The 25,916-nt window shown below is 39.2% G+C and overlaps 2 protein-coding genes across 4 annotated transcripts; both read left to right on the top strand.

Annotated features, from left to right (window-relative positions):
• Positions 1–2,175: 2,175 nt before the first annotated feature.
• LOC135259452 (proton channel OTOP1-like) lies at positions 2,176–13,941 on the top strand. 3 transcript variants are annotated; one of them, XM_064343874.1, is made up of 8 exons: positions 2,176–2,297; positions 3,348–3,377; positions 3,536–3,950; positions 4,677–4,813; positions 5,236–5,294; positions 7,720–7,850; positions 8,545–9,467; positions 11,226–13,941. In XM_064343874.1, exons 2-8 carry the CDS (start codon positions 3,372–3,374, stop codon positions 11,394–11,396), a joined length of 1,842 nt encoding a protein of 613 aa, XP_064199944.1. In that variant the 5' UTR covers positions 2,176–2,297; positions 3,348–3,371; the 3' UTR covers positions 11,397–13,941. The 3 variants fall into 3 exon arrangements, with proteins under 3 accessions (XP_064199944.1, XP_064199943.1, XP_064199942.1); XM_064343873.1 differs by lacking the exon at positions 2,176–2,297 and adding an exon at positions 2,822–2,979; XM_064343872.1 differs by lacking the exon at positions 2,176–2,297 and adding an exon at positions 2,999–3,258.
• A 2,028-nt stretch (positions 13,942–15,969) lies between these two features.
• Positions 15,970–21,763, top strand: drd5a (dopamine receptor D5a). The gene has a single exon (XM_064343871.1). The coding sequence runs from the start codon at positions 17,186–17,188 to the stop codon at positions 18,560–18,562; it is 1,377 nt and encodes a 458-aa protein (XP_064199941.1). The 5' UTR covers positions 15,970–17,185; the 3' UTR covers positions 18,563–21,763.
• Positions 21,764–25,916: the final 4,153 nt, after the last annotated feature.

Raw genomic sequence — 25,916 nt, 5'->3', positions numbered from 1 at the left:
AATTTCATTTACTTAATTGCATTTTGATTCAGTTAAATGAATCGAACTGTTAGCACTTATGTGTTTTGTGTAATTCAAGTTTTGGAAAAGGACAGGCAGCTGTATTTTCACCTGTTTTCACCATCTGTTTATTCAAGGTGAGCTGCAAATCTCGGAAGACCCTGGAACACAAAGACCCATTGTGCAGGTCAACAATCAAAGCCGGATTCATTTTTAAAAGGATTAGCACATAACGACAATAAGAGAAGCTCCAGTTATAGGGTTCAGTCTAGACCACATTTCAAATTTCCAAGAAAGATAGAATAAGTAGGCAAGCCAGTTTCTTTGACAATAGACAAAGGAGGTGGGAAGGAAAAGCTATCAGTCACTGAATGAGGAAGAAATTCCAACATACTATTGCAACACTTGAACAATTTATAGGTTATTCATAAAGGTTATACTTATAGGTTAATAAGTACTAAAAAACATATTTACATTAATTAAATAATTAAATGAAACTTTCCCTTATCAAATAAAATTTCAGATAGAACATACAAACTCTTCACTCAGAACTGCTACATTCTGTATGGCTGTTACATGTTACAATTCCTCCCTCAAAACTGTTACAACTATAATTTTTTGACAGTCTCATGTTGGGACACTGTGTATTAATAATGGGATTAATGGAGGTAAATAATGGGCTTAATAGAGCCTAAGAGCTGTAAAGAACACAACAAGTTAGAGGAAATAATATTAACAGCTTTAAGATATATTTCACTGTGCACAGGAGATAATCCTATAAATATGTAAAAGGAGCATAAGGAAATACCTTGCCTCTGTGCCAAGTTGTGAAGTAACTGGGGTCCCACGGTGTTGGGACCTGGCTTTGAACCATGCCACACAGAGGTGGCTGTTTGCAGGAATGGTTAAAGACAGAAGAGGACAGAGTCGAGCAACTTAGATGAAGTCAGTAGGAAAGACAAGGGTGTGGACGGCGTAGTCTGTTGCACTGAAGATAAGATCATCAGGAACAAAAAAAGTGCGTAAAGGGATAACTATTGTGCAAGAAGTCAGCACCTGTGGAGAGTAGCCTACAAAGGAAGGAAGGAATGGGAAGAGACAAAGAGGGACACCGTGCGTCTGGCAGCAGGCTATAAATGCTGAACGCCAATTGTGAAACCATAGTAGCTCGCAGAGGGCCACTTTGGAAACCTTAACCACAAAGCAACCGAGGAGGGTGAAAACTTGTATCAACTGATGAGTCGGTGAGAGATAAATAATGGTGTGGTTGAGGGACATCATGGAAATGAGATTGATATGATCTATTTCGGCATTTAGATAGTTCATGATGCCATAAAGCAATTGTGTGAGCGGAGAAGATATAAAAGACTGAGAGGTGATGTGATGGTGTTTTCAATTTTTGGTATCTAACTTTTGGTATCCAGAATTTTTGTGGAACCAAGACCAACTTCAGCCAGCCATCAACACTTTGCTTCAGTGAGACCATAGGAGGGTGAGAAACAAACGAACAAAAATTTTTTTTATAAGCTCATGTTTATATTTGCTTTGAGATCGTAGGTTTCATAGGGCTTAGCTAAGATTAACCTATTGGGTAAGTGGCGCATATAACCTGTTTAAACTATAAGCCGTGTTTTACCTACCTAGCTGTGAAGGCGCGACTATTGTACTGAGAATTTACTCATACCTCTAATGAATGATTCTGACTTTAAATACTAATAGATCTTAAAATAACTCACAATATCCAATAGAAATTGAAGCTAACTAGGTTGGACCTACACCAACAACATCTACTTCCCAAAATATAGATCAGGCGTTAAATCGGGCCAAACGTAATTATAGTTGGCTACGAGCGGTTTATCTAGCGTAATTCAAGAAGGCGGGTCTTCATCAAAAAACACTATTCGAAGAAAATTTTATTTACCTAGGCTATTTAACTCACTTTGAGGCATTGAATCTGCGCCTCATTAATCCTTTCAAAAAACAGACCCACAATCTATATTTCCCCCAGTGCACCATTTCCAAATTTGTTCTCATTGTAATTGACACGCTTTCCACAGATTACTGATACTGGGTGCAAACAACTAATTAATTAACAGCTAATTAACAGATAATTATATGGATATTTATTGGATAATTCAGCAAAATGGTTTCTCTTTTTGTCTAGACTTCATACATTTTCAAACATACATTTTTAGAGGAAACAATGGTGAAATATTTGAAACATTCAACTGGCTCATTACCATATCTAGCTTTTATTACACATAATGTATGACACGGGATCTTGGGGGAAAACTCTGGTAAGATTCCAATTTGATTACGAGATAACGTTGTGGTCAAAGGATTCCTCAGACAGACTAATGACATTTTATTCTTTCAAACAAGTTCTGGCAGTCATAGAAGAACGCTTCAAGCATACAACTTTTCTGACAAATCCCCCTGAGGATATGCCTACGTGTCAAACGATCCAAATCTCTTAGACCCACATTTAAGAGCGTAACAAATAACTTATTTATTTTACTTATCATTATTTTAAACATCAGTATCAAAGACCATATAGCGTTTTCTGTTTTCTGTAGCCTAATCTCGTTTCTGTATTGTTGTGGAAAAATAACGCTTAAAGAATGCAGAGTTTGGGAAGTGTTTATGCATAAATATTACATGAAATTACATAGGCCTATATGTCTGCTGAGTTGTTGTCAATCAAGTCCCTCCCAAATCAACACTCATCACATAATTGGACATAAGCAGACAAATTGTTTCGCAAATTGTTTTACAAGTAGCCTAAGGTTAAACTACAAGATATCACGTCGTAAACGTAGCCTACGCTGCATAGAGCATGACGAGTTCAACGGTTTATGCGGTTTGTCTTTAGTAGGCTACGGTATGCATGAAGGCGTGGCAAATTTAACACATGGATGAGTCTGAAATAAAGGTCAAAGTGGCTTATTGGCCGGGTGATAGGCGGATGTGATTTACACGGTATGTTACGCACTGCTTGAGTTAACAATTTGTCAAGTTTATTTATCTGGGCGTGTAGCCTACATGCTTCTGGAACCTAAAACCAGTTTAACGACTCTATGAAGTGATTCACTTTCCAAGAAATGTAAAATAAAGGAATTGCTGGCATCGTAAATCCGTAGTTCTCACCGACACCTTGATGTGGTTCTGTGGTTGTGCACGGTCTACTTAAATTCTATATAAGATAGTCAATTTATTGTCGACGAGTCAGCGTGGAGATAAAGACGAAGCGGGACTGAAGTTAGTTAAATAGTGCTTTTTATACTGTCGGGTGTTTTTATTTCCATTCTTAATTTGCACTGAAGAGACTCACTTTTATTTTCTCCTAGCGAAAGTGACTGGATTGACCAAACATGAAGGTTCGTTCAACTTTTAACTTTGTTTCTTTAATGGGATGCTGGAATTACAATAATAATAATAATAATAATAATAATAATAATAATAATTAGCTATTTTACACTTCACAAATGCATTTAATTTAATATATATACTGTCCATTGTTCATTTCAATATATAGGACTCTTTGAAGGATTTAAATATCACGGATCTGGCGTCCGTGGCAGAGAACGACAACTTGGTTATCATGTGCATAAACAAGCAACGCCACAGTTCTTCGCCCTCCTCCACCGAGGAGAACGAAAGCGACAGATTTAACAAGCGGAGAGTTAAACTGATCGCGCAGGATTTCCCGAGAAAGAGCGGGGAGATTCTCAGTGGTCAGTACGGGATTAATTTGCTCCTGTTCGGAGGTGCGTTGATGCTGGGCGTCTGGTACCACGGTCCCTCAGTCAAGGAATGGCACTTGCAGTCATTTATCGCGACACTTATGATTATTCAACTACTGTGGATGCTATGGTATGTCGTTCGAAAGGACCGACAGAAAAATTCCCTTCCAGAAAAGGATTCGCACGCCGGAACGCGCTGGCTAAGAGGTAGGCCTACACTTAACTTTATTATCAATTATTCTTTTCAGAGGCTAAACAAAATTAAGTTAAAGAAATGGACTGTAATTAAATTCTTAGTTCTGAAAAAAATCCAGTTTTGTTCTTTTGATGATTTTTCAATAGATTGATTTCTGTTCAATTTTTGAAGTTGCTGAAATGAAATGGAATTAACTCAAACTATGTACGCGTTGCATCCGTAAACTTCGAGACATGCACAAGCAATTTCAGCAGGGTTCATTATCTATGGGTTAATTGCCGAGCAAGCTTTTTGATCACGCAGACGTGTGAGCACTTTTCCTACTTTTAATCTATAGTATAGCCTTTTGTCCAGTACTTAATACGCCGACTGGCGAACCTCACCTTCACGCCAACATAATGAAACGGCAAAGAAGGGACACATACGCATGTTGTAGGCTACGCACTTTTTGTGGGCTTTTGCAATAAACTATAGGTTACGTTGTTCAGCTCGACCTTAAAGACTATGTAAAATAGAGTTTAATTAAGAGTTATTCTGTTGTAAATTAGCTGCAAAAATATGTAAGTCATTGCGCTTCATAACAATAGTAACACTGAGTTTGGTTTGAATATATTTCAGAATGTCATCCCCTACACGTTAAACAGGTTAAACTGAGGAAGAAAATTTTTGCATAAAATGTTACATTTCTCTTCACTGTTTGCGTGAAAACACATACATTGATGTCATTTTTCTCACAGGTGGGCTGACAATTCTTGCTGTGCTTTCCCTGATCATGGATGCTTTTCGCATTGCTGTTTACGTGGGTTATAAAGAATGCCTATCGCCCACATCGGTAGTTTATCCTGTCCTCCACGTACTTCACACAGTATCACAGGTAATAACTTTTTTCTCTGTTCCTCAACATTCACTGTTAAAGTTGCATGGCAGTCTTACAAAACCCGTTTTGTTGCATTCCGAGTCACTTGCCAGTTGACCAGTGGAAACTTTAATATTGCAATGTATCGGTTGGTAATTTTATACCAGTAGGCTACAGATGCCTTCCTTCCTGTCAGTATTGGACCTTGGCACAGTTTTTGTTGTTTTGACTGTACTCCCGCACATTTGGAATGAATTTGGAATGAACAAGGAATATGAGGTTAAAGTGCAGTGTGTCAGCTTTATTATTACTGTATTGCTCTCAGACTGTCAGTTTAATATTATTTAGTTTTTCTGATGACAGGATGAGACAAGCTACACACTGAATGAATGTCTGTTTGTGCATGTGTGTTTTACATAACAAAATGTATCATGTTTCAGGTGTATTTCCTTTGGTTTCACATCAAGGACGTGATTAAGACTTTTCAGACCTTTGAAAGGTATAATCATTTTTATAGTATATTTTGGTAACGTCTACAACGTATTTAATATTGACCATACTAAGCCTTTACTAAAGAGCTGACTCAGCTATTTATCTAAAGATTCCAGTGGCAGATTGTAAATTAATCTTGTTTATTTGAAAATGCTTATTTGTGCGAGTGCCATTAATAGATGTGTTTTTATGTATGCCGTGGGTGTCCAATCTTATTTGAAAAGGGCTGGACTCTGTTTCACAAAGCAAGATTACGGGGTTAGCTGGATAACTGTGCTGAGTTTAAAAAAAAAAAAAAAAAGCTCCTTTTACTTCAGTCTATGTTCCAGATTTGGGAGGGTTCTGGGTTTTAGCCAGCTAATTCAGTAATCCTGCTTTGTGAAACAGTAGACCGATTAATTGATAGAGCTAATGCAGTTTACCGTTTTCCATTATATAGTCAAATGCAGATGTATTGGGACAGTGATACAATTTTTGTATTGCTCTGTACTCCAGCATATTGGATTTGGAAAAAAAATAATATGGGGTTAAAGTGCAAATGGTCAGCTTTAATTTGTGAGTATTTGCATACACATCGGTTGATCTGTGTAGGAATTACAGCTGTACACATTCTTCCATTTTAGGGGAGCAAAAGTAATCGGACACATTAACAATCTGAAATAAAGTAACAATATTTAGTTCTTGGTTGCAAATTCTTTGCATTTGACTTCCTATCGTCTGTGACCCGTAGACATCAACAGACACTGAGCATGCTCCCTGGTCATGGTCTGCCAGGCCTGCACTGAAGCCATCTTGATTCCCTGTTTGTTTTTGGGGCGTTTTGCCTTCAGTCTTTAGAAAGTGAAATGCATTCAGGACGGGTGATTGACTCGACCAGTCAAGAACATTACACTTTTTGGCCGCGAAAATGTCCTTGGTTGTTTAGCGGTATGTTTGGGGTCATTGTCCTGCTACAAGGTGAAATGACATCCAATGCATTTTGAGGCATTTGTTTGGATCTGAGTAGATGTTTCTGTACACTTCAGAATTGATCCTGCTGCTACCATCACCAGTGACATCATCAATTAAGACGGTTCCACTGGTAGTCATATATGCCCAAGCCATAACACTATCTCCACCTTGTTTCATCGATGAAGGGGGTGCTTTGGGTCATGAGCAGTTTTTCTCCACACTTCTCCTCTTTTCATCACTTTGATACAGGTTAATACTTGTCTCATCTGTTTGAGACTTTGTCCCAGAATGCTAAAATTTTTAAAATGTACTTTATCAAATTCTAACCTGGTCATTCTGTTCTTGAGTCTTACCAGTGGTTTGCATCTTGTGGTAAACCCTCTGTAGTTATGCTCTTATGGTCTTCTATTTATGGTAGTCTTGACAGGAGAGTGTTCTTGATTTGTTGGTCAGTTGAAAAGGGGGTTCACAATTGAAAGTATTCTTCAGTCATCTGCTACAGTGGTCTTCCATAGTCTACCAGGTCATTTGCTATTGCTGAGCTCACCAGTGCATCCTGTATGGACAGTGTCTTTCAATACAATGTATCAAGCAATAGATTTTGACACGGCAAATGTTTTGTTTGTTTCTGATCAGTTTATTCTGATTTTATCAGCCTCATGATGGCCTTCTTTACTGGAAGTGACACTTATTTGGTCCTCATGTTGAGAGACAACAGCAACAGATGCCAAATGCAAATTCCACACCTAGAAGCAACTCTACACCTTTTAGCTTTCTTGTGCATGAACTAATGATGCAATGTCATGTAGCTGGCCGAGAAACGGCTGCACAGCCATTTGTTTCATTACTTTTGTTCCCCTAAAATTGGGGACTAGGTATAAAAACGGCTGTGATTCCTACTCGGATTACACAAATATGGATGTACACAGCACAGCAAGTTGTACCACTATCTCAGTTAATTGCAATTAATATGGCAAAGAAGGAGTTAGGCTTAGATGTATTGGGTCAAGTAAACGTATTGTGGCAAGAAGGTTATTCCCAGCACAAAATTGCAAAGAAGCTTAAGACCAGTGTTCAGTACATACTCAGAAGGGTCCTGCTGATGGGCAGTCAATTTTTAACATGACTGCTCATCAGCAGGACCCTTCTGAGTGTGTACTGAACACTTTCCCCTGGAAATCTTAAGCTTCTTTGCAATTTCTCACTGGGAATAACCTTACTACAATATATTTACTTGGCCCTGCACATTTAAGCGTAACTCCTTTGCCATATTTCTTGAAACTTTAGTGCCTAATTTACTTGCACTGCTGGCCAATGATACCAAGCTTCCGCTGGTTTTAAAAATGTAAAGTAGATAAGATTTCAGTCAATTTAACTTAAAAAAAAAAAATAAAATAAAATACTTTGCCTGTACTGTATGTTACATGATTAATGTATTGTCATGATGTGATCTACTGGCCTCACACATTTTACTTGTTTAGATTCGGAGTGATACATGCCGTCTTTACGAACTTGCTTCTATGGTGCTATGGGGCGATGTCCGAGTCCCAGCACTTTCTGGAAGCCCATGAAAAACGCTTGGCTGCACTGGGTTTTATCAACTATACAGGAGGTGAGGCATTCCACACAGCGTTTCTCGTAGCGAAAGGCCAAATGTAGTGGCTCACTGGAAGGTTTGCTTTATTGGATGCTAGGGTAGGGTAGGTGGAAAGTGGAGTCATAAGCGTAATTGTCCATGCATTTCTCTTGGGTTTCTCATCAACACACATTCTTCAGCTTCAATTGGATTTATCTGAGCAGATTTTGTGGCCAGATATTTTTGTGCTGTTGAAATTACAGTAACCAAGAATGACCAGCCAGTAAGGTTCTATATTTTTCTTCCTACTTCCTACTTCAGCAAACTTGAGCACAACAGAACCTTGCATTCCAGAAGTTTGAATTTTCTCTTCAAGTATCCTTGGGATCAGAGCTGGCTGCTGACATAAACGCTCCTCGGAGTTGTTTAAGGCCACAACCATCTGTAGACCGCATAGTTCAGGTTTAAAAAAAAATAAATAAAAAAAATTATTTTATTTTTGAAAGCCATTTTAATTGTGCAGTATTGACAGGGTGAGGGTGGTTTTTTTTGACACTACTGTTCTTGCAGCAGTTTTGCTGTCTGCAATCGCTGCCAACAACCCCATGAGCCCACAGTGTTTATGAAGGTTATATAACTTGGTGGTATCACTCAGAACCTCATAGTGTCTTACATTTCCTTATAAAGGCATACCGCACTGATGTACCATATGCCCTTCTCTCTTTCCTAGGACACGACAAGCTGCATTGTGAGTGTACCATCAGTGCTTGCTCCATGTTCTCAAATAGCCTGTACTACCTGTTCCCCTTCAACATTGAGTACCACATCTTTGTCTCCGCCATGCTGTTCGTCATGTGGAAGAACATCGGCCGCACCATCGAGCCCCAGCACAAGAGGGTGAGGCACAGGCCAAAGTTCACAGGGCTGGTTTTGGGCCCCGTCCTGGGCCTGGTGGCCCTAGCCGCCTCCATCACCGTCCTGGTGATATACCTCATCCAGGTGGAGGAATCACTGGAGACCCACAGGGCAGCCATTTCCATGTTCTACTGCCACGGGATCACCATGCTGGCCTGCATGTGCACGGCGGGAATCATCGGCTTGGTCCTTTACAGGATAGACAATCGGCCCCTGGACGCCTCCAAGAACCCGTCGCGGAAGTTGGACACTGAGCTGCTGTTTGGCGCGTCCATGGGCACCTGGCTAATGTCCTGGTGCAGCATAATTGCCGCAGTAGCTGCCCATAATAACCCAAGGTACCGCTGGATCATCCTGGCCTACTCTCTCCTGCTTATCCTGGAGAAGTACGTCCAGAACCTTTTCATCATCGAGTCGCTGTACCGCCAGCGGGAGGCCATTGAGGAGGCAGAGGATGAGGACGAGGAGGAGGAGGCACCTTCCGGAATATTCTCTGTGTCCTCCCAGGTTCCGCCCCGCAGTGGCATCATCAACAAGGGCTTTGTGAACCAGGAGAATGTGTACAACTCCTTGGACCGCAATCAGATGAAGAATGGGACTATGGTCCACTCCATCCAGGATCAGGAGCACCACCAAGTGCCTGCACTACATGTAATTCGAAGTAGGGTAGGAACGCAAGACAGGACGAGGCTAATTCTGAGGAACATCGCCATATTCTTGTTCCTGTGCAACTGTTCGGTAAGACTGGCTTAATTCCTTTTTTTAAGGCTTATGCTTGGACTTGTCAATAAACATTTGGATTTAGAATTAACTTATTTTTCACTTTTGTGAAAATTTGCTTTTAGCTTAACAACAAAGAAAAACATTTCTCTTCTCTGTTGTACCGCTTGAATAATTTTTGGTTGTTCTTTTGTCTTTGATTCAGCCATTCTAGCATTGTATGAATTCTCTCTGATTGGTGTTAGTGTTGGGAAGTTAGATTCTTTAAAATGAATTGGTACATTCGAGTCAGTACATCAACATGATGTATAAATATAATATTTACTTTTTAGTTCCCTCCTCCCTCCGGCTCTAGCTCAAATTATACACTTACAGCTCCTGGCAGAATGTTGGTGCTCACACCAACGCAGCATAACACTTCAGAGAGACTGTATTTCTTTTCTCCCGCTTAGATATGTCTACCAGTGAGGTTAACAGCTCCAGTAAGCGAAATGACGTCTTTCCCACACATAGTCAACTCTCACATGGCGTGAATTCACCCTTAGTTCAATAACTGTCTAAACAGAAGCTACTGCTAAGTGCAGTTTACGAGTATACCGCTTTAACATTTTTAGCAATTGTAACAACATTGATTCTACATTATCAGTCTTAATCTTGCTGGGCTGCCTAGGACTCTGGGAAAGTGGGCGGCGCTAACTGGTAGCTACAGTATGAAACTTGAACGAAAGGCTCTCGGTGGCGATGACTGATGAGGTCCTGGCTGTGTATGGTTGCATAAAAAGTTAGACAGCAGGTCTTCATAAATGCCAATTTGTAAATTACTCAGTATGTAAAATAAATAGACTATGTAGCCTACATTTGTTTGTGTAACCAACCAAAGTCCCAGAGGAGTTTTGTAATTAAATTTTGTTTATTTTCCTATTCATGTGTTTATTTTAATTATTCTCTATTCATATTATTATTACTTTTCTTTACTGTAACTTCTCATTTGTTGATCTTGGAATACGCTACCTTTATTAGATTTTCAAGTCTGATTTGATCCATATTTTATATTCATATAATTCTGTTTGTCTTGATTTTTTGTTGTTGACAGAAAGACTTGCAGTTAAGTCATCATCATTTAATTGCTTAATATAAATTGCGAATAATTTTATTGCTACGATCTGTTCATATTATATGATTAAGGACAACGCTGTTTCTAAGGACAAGCAAAATAATATAGCCTGCATTGTAAACATCCCTGTGACATGTCTTTTGTAATTTTAACAAATTGAATGAAACATGAAAGACCAGCCTGACAGGCTTCCGCTCCAGGGCAGTACACAAGCGAATACTAAAAAAATTCTGATTGCAAGTTTTATTGCAATTTAACCCAACTTGGTCATGCAAGCTAATTCTTGAACTGGTTCAGTGAGAAACTTCCCGGATATAAGTCACCTACTGTGCACTTCTACATAGCATACACCGTTGTTAGGCGTTTCACGGAAGTTTGCGCAACATTTAGTCTGCGCAACATTTAGTCTGCATATAAAAATGAAAGGTGTGTTGGGGTGACGCAAGTTACAAAATCATTTGCAGCCGACAAAGGATTTATTATAACAATATGACATATAGACGATTTTATTAAAAAAGCACAATATTTAGAAGTGTGGGGCAATCTCTAATGAAGTCAGTACGTTTCATTCAACAAAAACATTTGTTCAAAAAGACACACGACTAGTTTGTGTATGTATATCTACTCATTGGACATTTCTTCTCTTTCTCTTTTTACTGAAGCTGTGGCTGCTGCCGGCGTTTGGCTGTCGGCCCCAGTACGACAACGGGATGGAGCAAGAGATCTTTGGATTTACCATTTGGACCATGGTGCTGAACTTTGCCATGCCCCTCAACCTTTTCTACCGCATGCACTGTGTGGCTTCTCTCTTTGAAGTATTCCAGCATGCGTAAGCTAAGTCTGCTCACAAAATGCACAAAAAAAACACGTACCACTCTACCACTGCCGGGTTTTAAATGGGAATATCTCCTCATTGTGACAGGTAGTTCTGAATATGGTGGGTTTACTGGTGGTGAAGTTCATATTTTTGTTTTCAAAAAATGAAATGTAAAATATTATTGGGCATCATTGTTAGAAGTGTGTTACAGATGACTGCTGGTTTGCCCATCCCAATCAACCACCATTCTTGTATGCGGATGGATATCATAGTCTGCTGTCCAAGTTGGGCCCTGCCAGTACAGGCTGTGACCTCTACCGACAGGGACCTGCAATTGGCCTGAAGGGAGGGATCACAGTTGGGTGGAACTATGTGACCCATTACTGTAACCCAACTTTTGGTCAGTCAGGCACCTGCAGTTTTCCTGAACAAGGTGCACATTGGTGTTCTCCTCTAACCCAGCCAGTGTCTGTGCCTAGCTGGTGGTCAGTGCAGTGTCTACTATTCACCAGTGTGATGAAATGTATTTTAGAGGAGAGTATGCATGTGTTTGTCTACACCAGTGGTTCCCAAACTCGGTCCTGGGCCCCCCACTGTGTATACTGGTTTTCGTTCCAACCACCTTCACTATCCCATAATTTTAACAAGCTGCTCATTTTTCTTAATTAGGTACTTTTCATGTTTAGAAGGATTATATACCCTCTTAATCCATACTATATCTGAAATAGCTTTGCATTCCATGAAGAATAAAATTCCCATGTTGATATGGTACTCAATTTTGCATATTGTACTACATTGCAAACAATTACATAAAGAGAGGTAGCTTTTTTATCAAATGAAAGGGGTAAATCAATAGTTTCCTTTAACTTATCAACACAGTGCAGGTTTGACTCATTTTTTGATTTGTCTTTGGTTAGTTTTAGTGGCCAGGTGTTCTCACACTCACCATTTTTGTTCACTGTATTGATTCACCTCAGTCTTTTATTTAAAGTTTACCTCCGTTTACACAGTCGTTTGCAATATAACACAATAAGCACAATATGAACATGGCTTTAGAAGGTAAATAATCCCACTAAACGTGACATGCATGTAATTAAGAGGAAAATAAAAGCTTGTTACATTTCTGGGATTGCGACTGGATGGAACGAAACCAGCATAGACAAGGGGCCCCTGGGATCGGGAATCCCTAGTCAATGCTCTTCCGATTAGACAGGAGGGTTCGGCGACAAACACAGACACACAAATTGAAAATTGGAAGGAAAAATATGGGTAATATTTATATTTCAAATTAAACTAAATGGTGTGGTATATATATTTGGATTTCTTTTCACTTTTTATAAAAAAAATTTAACAGTAGGGTTTTTTTAGGGTTTTGTGGCATCCTCTTGTTATGCTAAGCATCGTGTTCTACACAAGGATCACAAAGAAGCTTCATTAACACTACGCAATGATTTTTTTTAAATCCAAAAGTGATAATTTTACGCTTGCTGATTATTACTATTTGTAATTTTAAAGACTTAAACATTATTTAATTCCTTTATATCTTTTATGTACTGTATATTTTAATGATCAGCTCTCCTGCACGGAGATGTTTTATGAGCACTGGACCCAAAATACTTAATTTTAGTAAATTCACCCAGTTATATATGAAGAACTGTGCAATGCAGGGAAAGGTCAGCATTGAATTTTCATATACAAGTCTAGGGAAAAAAAATATTGAAATAAAATGCATATTAACTACAGTAAATCTGTGGCAGTGAAAAAACATCACCAGCAATCATCATCAGCAGCAATGCACTGTACTATAAAAATAAACCAAGGGAAACATTATGACAGTTCTTTGCCATGCCAGGGTGGGAGAGACCCAGAACATTTCTAAATGTTTTACATTCTTGTCTTCTGGAAACATGTAGTTTGCCAGTACTTATCAGAAAGCCCTCGGATATTTGAAACGAGGCTTGGGGGAAGATGCTGGGGAAGATGCCGTTTTAACAGTAGGTAAAACTATGTGTCTAGATTAGTTGAATGGCCTGTTCCCATCAAACATTCTAATGCAAATTACACTTCATTATTTTTATGTAAATTGATTGGGTTGCGAGTTGCATACCCACTGGTCTAATGCCTGTGAATGAATGCACTTGGGCCAAATCTGTAAAAGGGGTGGCAGTGTGGTGTAATGGTTAGAGAACTGGATCTGTAACTTGCAGGTTACAGGTTTGACTCCCAGGTTGGGGCACTTTTGGTCCCTTGAGAAAGATGTTTAACCTGAATTGCTACAGTACAATCCATCTAAACTTGTAAAAATGTCATATGAAAATGTAAAACTCTGCAAGTCGCTCTGGATAAGAGTGCAATATAATGTAAAATGTAATGAGTTTGGGTGGATGGGTGGATGTGTGTATGTATGGGATTGTCTGTAAGTGCAAATCATTTGCACTTAATATCTGTAATTAATTTTCTCTCAGGCAACATTAACTATTTCACATAAAGTTTATTTTGAATGTTATCACTTTCCCAAGAGAATATTGTGACCAATAAAACCTCTGTAAGAAAAAAAAAAACGAGTGTGGATTCTTTACATTCACCACTAGGTGGTGACAGGGTTTTATATTTCTAGCCAAAGTGTGACTGGTATCAGACTGTATGGCTATTTAAGCTATGCATAATAATAATTAAAAAATTATATATATATATATATATATATATATATAAACACGTAACACGCATTGCCGTAAAACATGGGCAGTGTTCTGGGAGTTACCGGTTTGGATATTATACTTCATAAAAAGCTTATATCAGATGTATTTGTTATGATTTATCAAATAGAAATGTCAGTTCTTTAAGGCAACACGTTTTTTTCAGGACTGGGCTGTTCATAAGTTCACTGTATAGGAGAAGGGGTGCGGGACTCTCTATGTGTTGTATTATATATTTGTCTATGTATGTGTGTTGGAATCAGGTCCACATGCACAAATGTGCTGCAGGTTAGTGCACATAATATGTTTTGCAGACAAACTGATTAGTTGATTGATTTGAAAGGTCTTCGGTGAGGCTAGCTGTGGGCTTATTTAATGTTAGCTGCGACTAAGAGGCATTTCCTTCCCAAGCAGGTTTGTAAAATGCTTTAGATTACATCCAGAAGGCTATTGAGGCAATTGCTTACTTTTATTTCTAAATTACCCAAACAAAATTCAAGTAATATTTGAAGTTCCTACAACTTTAGTTATTTGTTTTAAAATAAATGATCTGATTTTTAAAGTCTTTTGTTGTCCAAAACATTTCAAGTTTCATGACAGGGCAATATTGATTCTTGGTACTACAGAAAATGAATTGATCTACTGCCATGATGGAATGGACACATTTTTGGACTATATATACCATTTTGGTTTAACGCTGGACATTTTACTGTGCTCCCTTCTCATTGTGCTGTAGTTCTAAGCACACTGTTGTGGAAGTTCACAAGACCTATGAGTTTTCAATCAGCATGATGTCTGTGGTGGTTTTCCCATGATCTGGTTGCTACAAATATCATGAATAGCAGAAGTGAAAACACTTGTGTTGAAGTGTTAATTCATCTCTTAACAGAAATTTCCACAAGCCCAAAATTTTACTCTCATCAGTGTAAAATGTACTCTATCGGAACTGATTTAAAATGGAACATTTTGCTGTGAGGCATTCTTCATCTTTAATATAATAGGAATTTCATTAATAATTTGATAAACTGTGTGTCTTAATCCTTGTGAAATGTATAGACCTATATTTCTTCATCTTTTTTCCATTCTAGGCCCTTGTTTGTAACTTTATTTCTGGCAGTAATATTGAAGCAATCACACACAAAGTAGAGTTTTCTGTGGCAGGTCATAAGGATAGTTTATGGAAGCGATCAAACATTGTCTAATTTAAAACTCGAAGAAGATTTTTCAAAGTATGTCTTCCTTTTTTTGGTCTTAAAATGGTAGGTCTTGGGTAGAATAACAGAGTTGCAATTTACCCTGAACTAGTATTCATATCGCAAAATGTTAAATACATGTTGTTCATCATACGCTTTGAAAGAAAGGTCACTTTGTGACTCACCTCAGTCACCGTGGCTCGCCGCCTGTTGCCATAGCTTCACTTACATTTTTGAATACACCCCATACATTTCAAAAGACTGAAACGACACAAGATGTAAACAGCGCCTTTGCCCATATCTGAATAACTTATGAATTCCCAGGGAGTTGTACTGAAACCTCACCCACCTGTTTACCGAAAACCTAAACGCGCAATAGTTGGCGTTGCTATTGTTGCAGACGGGAACCCTGCGCGCGTGCCCACCGGCTTTGGCGCACTTGCTATCTGTTAGAGATATTCTGACAGGCACAACAGTAGGGAGATAGGGGCTCACAGCTATCAAACTGGAAAGGACAATCATACAACGTACTTCCTGACCTACAGTCCAACTGTTCACCGCATTTCTTTCAAACACCCCCCCCCCCATATATCACTCACTCCCATTCTCTCTCTCTCTCTCACACACACACACACACACACACACACACACGCGCACACACACACACACCAAATGTTCTCCGTCGTTGCCATCTCGCGAGCGGATCTGAAACCTGGATAGTAGCACGTCCGCGGTTCTGATGACACAACGAGACGCAGTGCGCATATATGTCCTGTAGACTCAAATGACAAATGTTTCCATCACTTTCGCCGATATGTCTAATCTATTCCTTGTGCATTTATTGTAGACTTCTATCTGTAGAGCACCGGGATGCATTGGTTCGACATTCTGAATCTTCTTTGCTTTAAAATTAAAACACAGAGAAAGAGAAAAGTAACTTGAGTACTTTCGGAATACCGGTATATTTGGGGAATTTTTGTAAAACGGGGCAAAACAAACATAATGATCCGGAGGAGGATGTCTTGTCGAGAAGTCATGTAAAGTGATGACACGTCTAACAATTTCGCTGGAGAAATTCTGTTCAGCACCACGGACAGCTCTAAATAGTATCGCTGATAAAACGAAAGCTGATCTGTTCCTGTGATAAGTCTGTCTTGGCAAAATGGTATAATTCTCGAAATCTCTAACGAAAGCAGTCCAAGTCTGACATCTAGATAATTTAAATGGTGATTGCGCACATTTTTAAAGATAAGTATTACCCTAGTGTTATGCAAAACTGAGGGGGGGTGGGGAGTGTAAAATATGAATCTTTTTCTCACTGTGAAAATGTTATTTTCATGTATAGCGAATGACTTCATTTACACGCTCAGTAACGTCATCTTAGTTAATTAGATTGTTAATTTAAAAAGGTATGCATAACATAGCCCACTCCGTATCCGTGCCCTTGATACTAGATGGTCGTTTGTATCTAACCTGAATTAATGCTACACATTTATTTGCATTTAGTGGTTCATGCTATGTTGACTTGAGAATGTTCATCACAGAAAAACGCAGACGCGAGGAGGGGGGGCGGTTGTGAAAGTGAAGGAACCCCCCTTCTAGATGCGCTCGTGGCCTCAAAATAGCTCAGTCAGTTTCAGTGCCTTTGCAGCACGCTGGAAAGGCAGGTCACACAGAATAGGTAGCACCACGCGCGCACTCTGTGGCAAGGATGCAGTTTCATTCATTCAGCCCTGCAAACTGCCCGCGGTGGCTCTGTCTGAACCGGGCAGATCCTTTGCAAATCGGAAGGCTCTAATTGAACCGAAGCCCCTTTTTAATGTCACGATGTCACAGGAGGAAAACTGCCAATTATTTGTCGCTGTTTCTTTCAACGCACGCGGATCTATACCTTCCTTTTTCACCTGAGAAAGCACATGGGGTCTCCAGCAAAATACTTGTCTGTGCACGAAACTCAGTCCGTTCCGTTTTTTATCGGAGAGATAATGTGGAACACGTCCGAATCGGCGGAAAAAACAGACGGCAAAAAAGAATTGATAGTTCGGACGGTGACTGGTTGCTTGCTTTCTCTTCTCATCTTATGGACTCTGTTGGGGAACATTCTGGTATGCTCTGCGGTCCTCAAGTTCAGGCACTTGCGAACTAAAGTGACAAACATTTTCATTGTGTCTCTGGCTGTTTCTGACCTGTTTGTTGCTGTGCTAGTCATGCCCTGGAAAGCAGTGGCCGAGGTTGCGGGATATTGGCCATTCGGACCCTTCTGTAACATCTGGGTGGCTTTCGACATTATGTGCTCCACGGCGTCCATCCTCAATCTCTGCATCATAAGCGTGGATAGGTACTGGGCCATATCTAGTCCGTTCCGATATGAAAGAAAAATGACTCAAAGAGTGGCCTTTGTAATGATCAGTGTGACATGGACGTTGTCTGTACTCATTTCGTTCATACCAGTGCAGCTGAACTGGCATAAAGCCAGCGACGAGGAGGTCTGGATAAATGGCACCTCTTTTGGGGAAAAATCTGAAAACTGCGACTCTAGTCTCAACAGAGAATACGCCATATCATCATCTTTGATAAGTTTTTATATCCCCGTAGCAATTATGATTGTGACCTACACAAGAATATATAGGATTGCTCAAATCCAGATACGGAGGATATCTTCTTTAGAGCGCGCGGCAGAACACGCGCAAAGTTGCAGGACGAACAGACTCGAGTGCCAACACCACAATACCTTGAAAACGTCCATTAAAAGGGAAACCAAAGTCTTTAAAACTTTGTCTGTGATTATGGGCGTTTTCGTCTGCTGCTGGTTGCCCTTCTTCATTCTAAATTGCATAGTCCCATTTTGTGACAGACCACCGACAGACCACACAGCCGGACTTCCTTGTGTGAGTGACACAACTTTTGACGTGTTCGTTTGGTTTGGATGGACAAATTCCTCTCTGAATCCAATTATATATGCATTCAATGCCGACTTTAGAAAAGCCTTTGCCAGTCTTCTAGGGTGTCGTAATTTCTGCTCGAGGACACCAGTTGAAACTGTAAACATCAGCAACGAGCTTGTCTCTTATAACCAAGACACACTGTTTCATAAAGAAATCGTTACCGCGTATGTGAACATGATTCCAAACGTGGTGGACTGCATCGATGACAACGAGGACACCTTCGATAGAATATCACAGTTTTCTCATAACAATGAAATTGCAACTGACTCAGTCTGTGACTTGGACGATTGTGAGGCAGATATTTGCTTGGATAGACTTGCGCCGTTCACCCCTAATGGTTTACACTAGCTCACTTATTTGTCTAAAAATCAATACATAAAATGATGTATTGCTCTAATAAGATATTTAAACTGTGTTGTTATTACATACTTACAGTGACGTTGTAATATTTTGTAACAGTAGACATTGACTTTATGTGTATTTATCTGTTGAAATGGTATGGTCATATGCTTTAAAAAAACGTGTTGCTTAAGCGCTAACCCCTCCACTGATTTACATTATACAGTTCATATCCAACGGCATGGGGACACAGTACATCATTTAAGTACAATCGTTTGTATGATTGTATTTTGAACGTCAGTGGCTGAAATGGACGTGATGAGTGACATTTCAGACAGAAAGTTAGTTGTTTTTGTTCAATAGTGTCAACGACCGACGGCGGCAGCAAGACTTGTTTTAGGTTCGCAAAATAGGGAAAGCCGTATGTAAACCAATTATGGTTATTTACGGAATTTCAAAAGCCTTATTTACTCCGAACATGTGCAATATATTATTTATCGCGGAGGTGTGAAAACATTTGAAATATGCGTTTGAGAGCACCAGGCGTGCACATAGCTGCGTCCTCGTTCTCTCTTCCTGCCCTCTATTACTTACCAAGCATCCCAACAAGTTTAATTTATGCACACGCACGTGCACAGTCCGTTGTATGAAGTCGCTCCCTGCCTCGACACGCACAACAGGGGAAGAATTTGAAATACGTGGTATGATGCCTAATCAAATTATCCAGTGATGTCTGAGGCTTTTGCACAACATAACCATGAAGCATAGATCCAGTGTAAAAAATATTAATATGATGTTGACTAAGATTATAATTGATAGTGGTTTGAAACGCGATTCCATTCATTATCAATTTAAAAAAAAAAGATAATAACAGATACTAATACATTGTATTTGTAGGGCATTTTTCATTGCGTGGGAATCTCAGATACAATGGGCAATGGGAAATGTTCCTTGTACATTGGTAAACGGGGAAAAAAGAATTCATTGATTAATTTATTTATTTATATAAATTCATCCATTAAAATAAATGCTCAACCTGCGCGCGTGCGCAGTCTTTTGGTTTTAATACCACTGGGAACGTGAGGCGTTCAGTGTGTAATGCATCTGTAGACGTCATGGTGTTTTCGCAGTTGTAAGCTGAGTTGGTTGTTGTTGCAGAGTTATTTGTTGGTTACGCACAGACCAAGGAGCCTTAAGACAAAGTCTCTCAATCGGACAGGGTCTCAGTTGAAGGCTGACAATGATGCATTATCGATTGGAATATATTTTTAAAGGTTTCTTGATCACCCTGAGGCATATTGAATCTGCAGTAATCTTACCCATATAGTTGGAATTGTTTATGAATGGGTGCATCCTCTTATCCTATAACATTCCCCAGAAAAAAAGGGCTTTTGCTGGAGAGCGTACGTGGGGGGCCACTTCATCCCTCAGCTAAATTAATATTTCAACTCTGAGGCTTTTTCTTTCGAGGGTACAAATGGCAAGAAAGAGCTGTATCACTGTCAGAAATGAAAATTACACACTAATAAATACATAAAATTATGCGAGAGAATTATAAGGTTTCTGGTAAATAAAGAAAAATGAGGAGGAGGATGAAGGTGCCCCCAAACTGTTCTGCTGGATGTACATTTGACTGATATATTTCCATCAAAATGTAGAGATGACACAGTATGAATGTAAACTGTTCTTCAAATTGTGAAGTACAAATAACATTTGAAAAGAAATAAAATTCAGTTGACAGAAAAAAACAATGCCTCCCTCCCCCTGGTGTTATATAGGTCTTTATTGTTGGGTAAAAGCCTTTGGTCGTTTATTTAAAATTTGTATAAGTTTTTTGTTGCTGACAGATGATACAACTAGATGCCAATCATTCATTTCAAAGATTCCTGAGACAATCAATACTAGACCAGATTTTTCTCAAATCTGATAAGGAATAGAGCTACAATGAGCTGTCAATCTTTAACTCATTTTTACCAAAGATGTTCTCCCTAATTTGAAGCGCAATGATTTGTTGAATTCTTGAGTAGTTGATGTGGGTTTCAAGAAATCTAAGGGGATTACTCCTTTCTCTCATCCTCGCTCTCTCTCCTTCCCTATGTATCTTGCTCTCTGTTTTCTGAATGCCACCCCCCTCCCCCTCCAAAAAAAAAACCAAAAAAAACAAGTGAGATTTCAAAAATATGCAGTCAGAATTAAAAACTCAAATGGTGCAGGGAAAAAGTCAACCAATGGGAAGATATCTTGGAATGAACAGATGAACAAATATTTAACTGATGCATAATGCCAAAAAAAGATTTTTAAAAATGAAACCAAAAGGAATACATATTATTAATAGACACTCAGCCTCTCAGTCTCTGCTTTTTCTTTCTCCTTCATTCAATGCCCTCTATTACTTAACTCTGCCCTCTAGTTTTCTACCATCATCTTCCTCCCTTTTTCTTCTCTCTCTGCATGCCTTTTCCCCTACTCCCCCAGTACCATGATATTTTTTTTCTCTTACCCCCCTCTTCCTACACCTCTTTTTCCCCTTAGCTCTCTAAACTGATATTCACCCTCTTTCATTTTCTTCCCACCCATACATCTTACCCTTGCTATCGTTCCTCCTCTTCCACCCTTATTTTTCCCCGTGTGTTTTTGCTTCTCTGTTCATTTTTTACTCATAATCTTTTCATTACTTTCACTCCTGGTTTTTTCCTCTTCCCTAGAGGAAGATAGATGTGACATAACTTTTCTGGTATACCTTTTTATCAAAACCTTCATAATCTTTGTTTCTTCTTTTGGGCAGTCATTCTATGGGCTGGACAATGCTGAGAGAGAGAGAGAGACAGAGAGAGGCCATGCATGTCAATCAGGAAACAACTCTGTAAATACTTCCAGCAAAGGTCCTCACAACCCATATTAAAAAACCCCATCACTTACTCATCTTCAAAAACGATAGGAAACGTGCAAATATCGCAAATATAGCAAAGTGTCTTGAGTAAACATTTGTAAACCTGCCAAAAAACCTGTAGCAAAGCAGGATCCGGGTAACGTTAGTCTATCGACTGACAGATGCTTCTAAGGCCAATCAAACTGTTTATAAAAAGTTCTGTAATTTCTATATGGTGGCACCAAAATGTATAAAAAATGCCCTTGAAAACTGAGAATGTGCACTTTAACCACACATGAATTGTTGGATTACATATCTAAAATTGTGGAGTACAGAGCCAAATAAATAAAATATATAAGAGGATGAGTGTTTACTTTGTGTCAGAGCTCTCCTTTAAAGTTTTGATTGAATTTCTGTCTCAGTGGTAATTCTTAAATCCTATTCTCATTATAGAAGGCTGCTTCTTTTGCCAATACTATTGAATGATTCCCACAGAATAGCTAAGTCCTCTTCATCTTCTAAACCACAGACTCTACAACTACACTGTTTTATAAATTTTTCTTGAATAGTTTTTTGGCGTGTGGAAAGATGGGAAGGGGGGTGATTAACACACTTCTAAATATATAGGTACCCGTTTTTTTCCTGCATCTTTCATTTTGCATGCACACCCACACACACGCACACACAGTACGGTAAACAACTTTAGTGACTACTTGAAATAAGTGCGGACAAACTCAGGCCTGACACGAGGAGCTGAGTAGCCCAAACCAAAATGACCCAGGAGACCATTAGATACAACCCCCTGTAGACCAACGCATACGAAGTCACGCACAAGTCCTCAGAGGCTTTCGCTCCGTCCTTATTATTTATTTACCGCGCTCGCCTCATTTCCATGGGGGGAGAGACGGAGCGCAGAGCTTAATCTCCCAAAAATGGGACACTGCATCGGCAGAGTCCAAAACTGTGGCCAGCGGCATAATACCCCCGGTTCTGCCCTACGAAACTCCAACAGTCCTCAGTATGACAGATAATCTGTCAACAATTCTGAATAATAAATACACTTTCCAGTCCTGCATGAAATAGAATCATGTTCTCTTTTTTGGTGAATAATCATTTTTATTATTATTGTTTTGTTTTTAAACCGAGCCCCCCCCCCCCCCCCCCAGCCAGGAGGAGAGAAGAAACATTGCGTACGATTCTGCATTCCCATGATTGTACATAAGCTGTCATCTGCCACCATATTCCCCCCTGACTTCCTGTTACAGGAAACAAGATGATGGTGTCATGCAGTTGTTTTCTCCAAGATAATAAATCACATTAAATCAAGTTAAAAAACAAGGTAATGCATTTTTTGGGAGTAGTAATGAGTATCTGTCAACATTTTACATTTCAAAATATGGTTTTGGTGCACTGTCTTGAGTGATTTTGTTCTAGAGGTTTTATATAAATAATTCTCAAGTGAATAATTCATATTGGTTTGTCATGAATACATAACAAGACGGTCTGCATTTGCTCGGCTGGGTTTCACTATATTTTAAAGAACTGTTAATTAACCATTGATGTCACCCACAGCAGCAGGAATGGGGTCCAGAATTTCCCAATAGCCTTTTAAAGGACTAACATAGAATCAAATAGGACTCTTTTAAAAAGGAATCTTACTAATTTCTATGTTGGTATTGAAATAAAATCGTACTTTACAAAGATCAGAAGACTGGTCTGGTCTAATACTAGTATGACTTCTTCAGGCAACACACAACCAGAAGCAGTATGTCTCTTGCACTCAGAGCCTGTCACATTGGGAGCACTTAAATTTCTAAACTGCCATTCAATACTTGCTTTTAAATATGAATGATGTAATCTTCTATATATATATATAAGCAGAAACAGACAAATAAAAATATAGCAATCAGGCACCAATTTGGTGTTTAATCCCAATTTTAGCATGAAAAGTAATCATTAAATACATGATTTTATATTCTGGTTTCTTGCTCCGAATTGATGTCAGATTCTAATATTGACCGATTTATGATGCGGTCTCTTCCCTACCAAAGTGGGAAGCCAACAACAAGTGGAAATATTATCTATTTACTATATACTCCCTATGAATTTATTAACTACTTAGAGTTCATGTTTTAAGTTGAGAGCAACCAAATTGGTAAATGATCTCTGTGTGTACAAACTGGCCTTCAATATAAAGTCCAGACCATGTTTCCAGGTGACAAGTCCCCTGGTAAAGTGACTCCATGTTCAGGTAATGTAACTCCACAGGTAATGCATATCTAGCAGTATGAAGCAGGCCTACTCGAGGCCTTTGTGTGGGTGTCAGATGTGAGCTGCAATTGTGTCTGAGTTCAGTCTCTGCCTTGAAGAAAAGGCAGCATCTCGCACCACACCAAGCACGCAGGGGACCAAACCTGGGCCCACTCGGCATCCAGTCATTGCACACATGCATTAGTGTTCTAATATTTCATTCGTAGCACTACACAGTAAAATGTTCTATGTTAAATATACTCTAATGTGGTTCAATTTACTCTGTCAGAGCAGTATCAAAATTAAGTTCATGCTACTTTTCATACTAATGTTAATCACTGCAAAAAACTGACATGAAACTGTAATGAATAATAAGATATAATAATCAGAGCCAGAGCCTTTGGTATAATTTTATTCATGATACACATGCTCCCTGTGTCTATCCCCACCTCTTTTCTTCATCTCTGACTAAATCAGGGATAATATTTATCCTGTCTTTGTACACCAGTGAAATTTAAACTGCAATCATGTAGTGTACACAATGCATGCATGAATCATGTCAATTGAACAGGAAACGTCTGAGTGTCTGCAAACGCAAAGCAAAGCTTCAGAGTGCCGTGACTCATTTTTATCAACTGATTCAAATATTGTGGATCCAAAGGAAGGTCACAAACCCACATTATACCTCAGAGGTAGAAAAGGACAGATTCCTTTCCTCATCTCTGCAGGCTAACTGTAGGGAGACAAACAACTGCCGTGAGAGGTCTGTGCACTGATTTAGGCCAATCAATACCCATGAACAGCCTGCGGTAAGTGGTGAGTACTTGTATTTTAGCCTCCAATCGCCTGCTGAACAACAGCCAGATATTTCAATGCTAAACGGCTCTGTAACCAGGCTAGTGAAGGCAACACATGGCAGGTAGTTGTTACTACACTTTCTGGCCTGGGGACTGTGAGCCTGCATATTGCCATTAACCTTAGCATTACATAAAGATGGCAACTGAATCAGAATAGTATTTGCATCAACAAAAAAAGGGAGATGGAGAGAGAAAAAATAAAGGAAGAGAGAAGAAAATAAAGAAAAAAGAAATAGAGAAAGAAACAGCTTGTGTGAAGGTAAAAAAAAACAAGTCACATTCTCAACTGCTGAGTTGGTCAATAGTTTTTATTGTGCTCAATATAGCTCCAGAGCTGTCTGTACCTTGCAACCGCAAGCATCTCCACAACAGGCGATTGATTGGTCACAGGCAAGAGGGCAGCGGTCACGTTGATTGATGGGATTCCATCGTAACCTTTAGGGTATTAGAAAAGCGGGACATCAGATCTTTATTATTAACATGATAAACACACACACACAAAGAAAAGAAAAAAGAAAACGGCAAGTTTCTCACGGTAAGGGTCATGTGATTGATAACCTCTTAACGTGTTACCACGTGGCATAATACATTACATGGCTATCCTCAGGCATTTGAAAATGAAATGCATGCTGTCTGACCCTGGCGTGTTTTAATAAATGTCATTGTATTTGTTGAAAAATGGCAGTGGCAATCAATGGGAAGTTCGGTGGGTTGAATTTCAAAATGCTAAGGGGGGAGTGCTCATTTTTCCACAGTACACAGCCTGTAAAAAGTGGTATCTGTCCTACCCAGCTCTAGGGGGTTAAATAAAACTTATTCATGTGAACTGAAGACTTCCCAGTTTGGAATCAATTTTGCTTAAATTGGAGGTACAAACGTACTGGTTCAGCCTTTAAAATTTGATCAAGACCCTTCAGTTATACACAGTTAAATCATAGCCATGGTTCCTTTTTGCTCTCACAGAGGACATTCATTCAACAACTTCACTAGACTAATGCAGAACATTTCATTGCATATCTATCTGATGCAAAATTTAACAACCTTTTTGATTTAAATACAATGGTAAAACAAAATGAAACAACTTGAGACTGTCATATCAGAACATTAAACTTCTTCAGTTGTGCATGGAATAGGTCCATGAATGGAAAAAAAACTTAATGCAAGCAAAAGCACTATCCAGTCATTAGAAGAAGCCTTTATTCATTATTTATCTGGTGCTGTATTACAACAAAGCGTATTTTACCAATAAAATGGCTCAGTTGTTTCAATCAAAAGAGTCCAGGGGTTTCATTATTGTAATACGCAGCTGGTTAATCCGGGGGGTGTTTTTATTGAACAGCACTTTCTTTTAAGACGGCTTCATGGTTATAAATGAAACGAGGGGATA

Source organism: Anguilla rostrata, chromosome 7, assembly GCF_018555375.3.
Source record: "Anguilla rostrata isolate EN2019 chromosome 7, ASM1855537v3, whole genome shotgun sequence".
Taxonomy (NCBI): Eukaryota; Metazoa; Chordata; class Actinopteri; order Anguilliformes; family Anguillidae; genus Anguilla; species Anguilla rostrata.
This window is presented reverse-complemented; position numbering and strand designations above follow the sequence as displayed.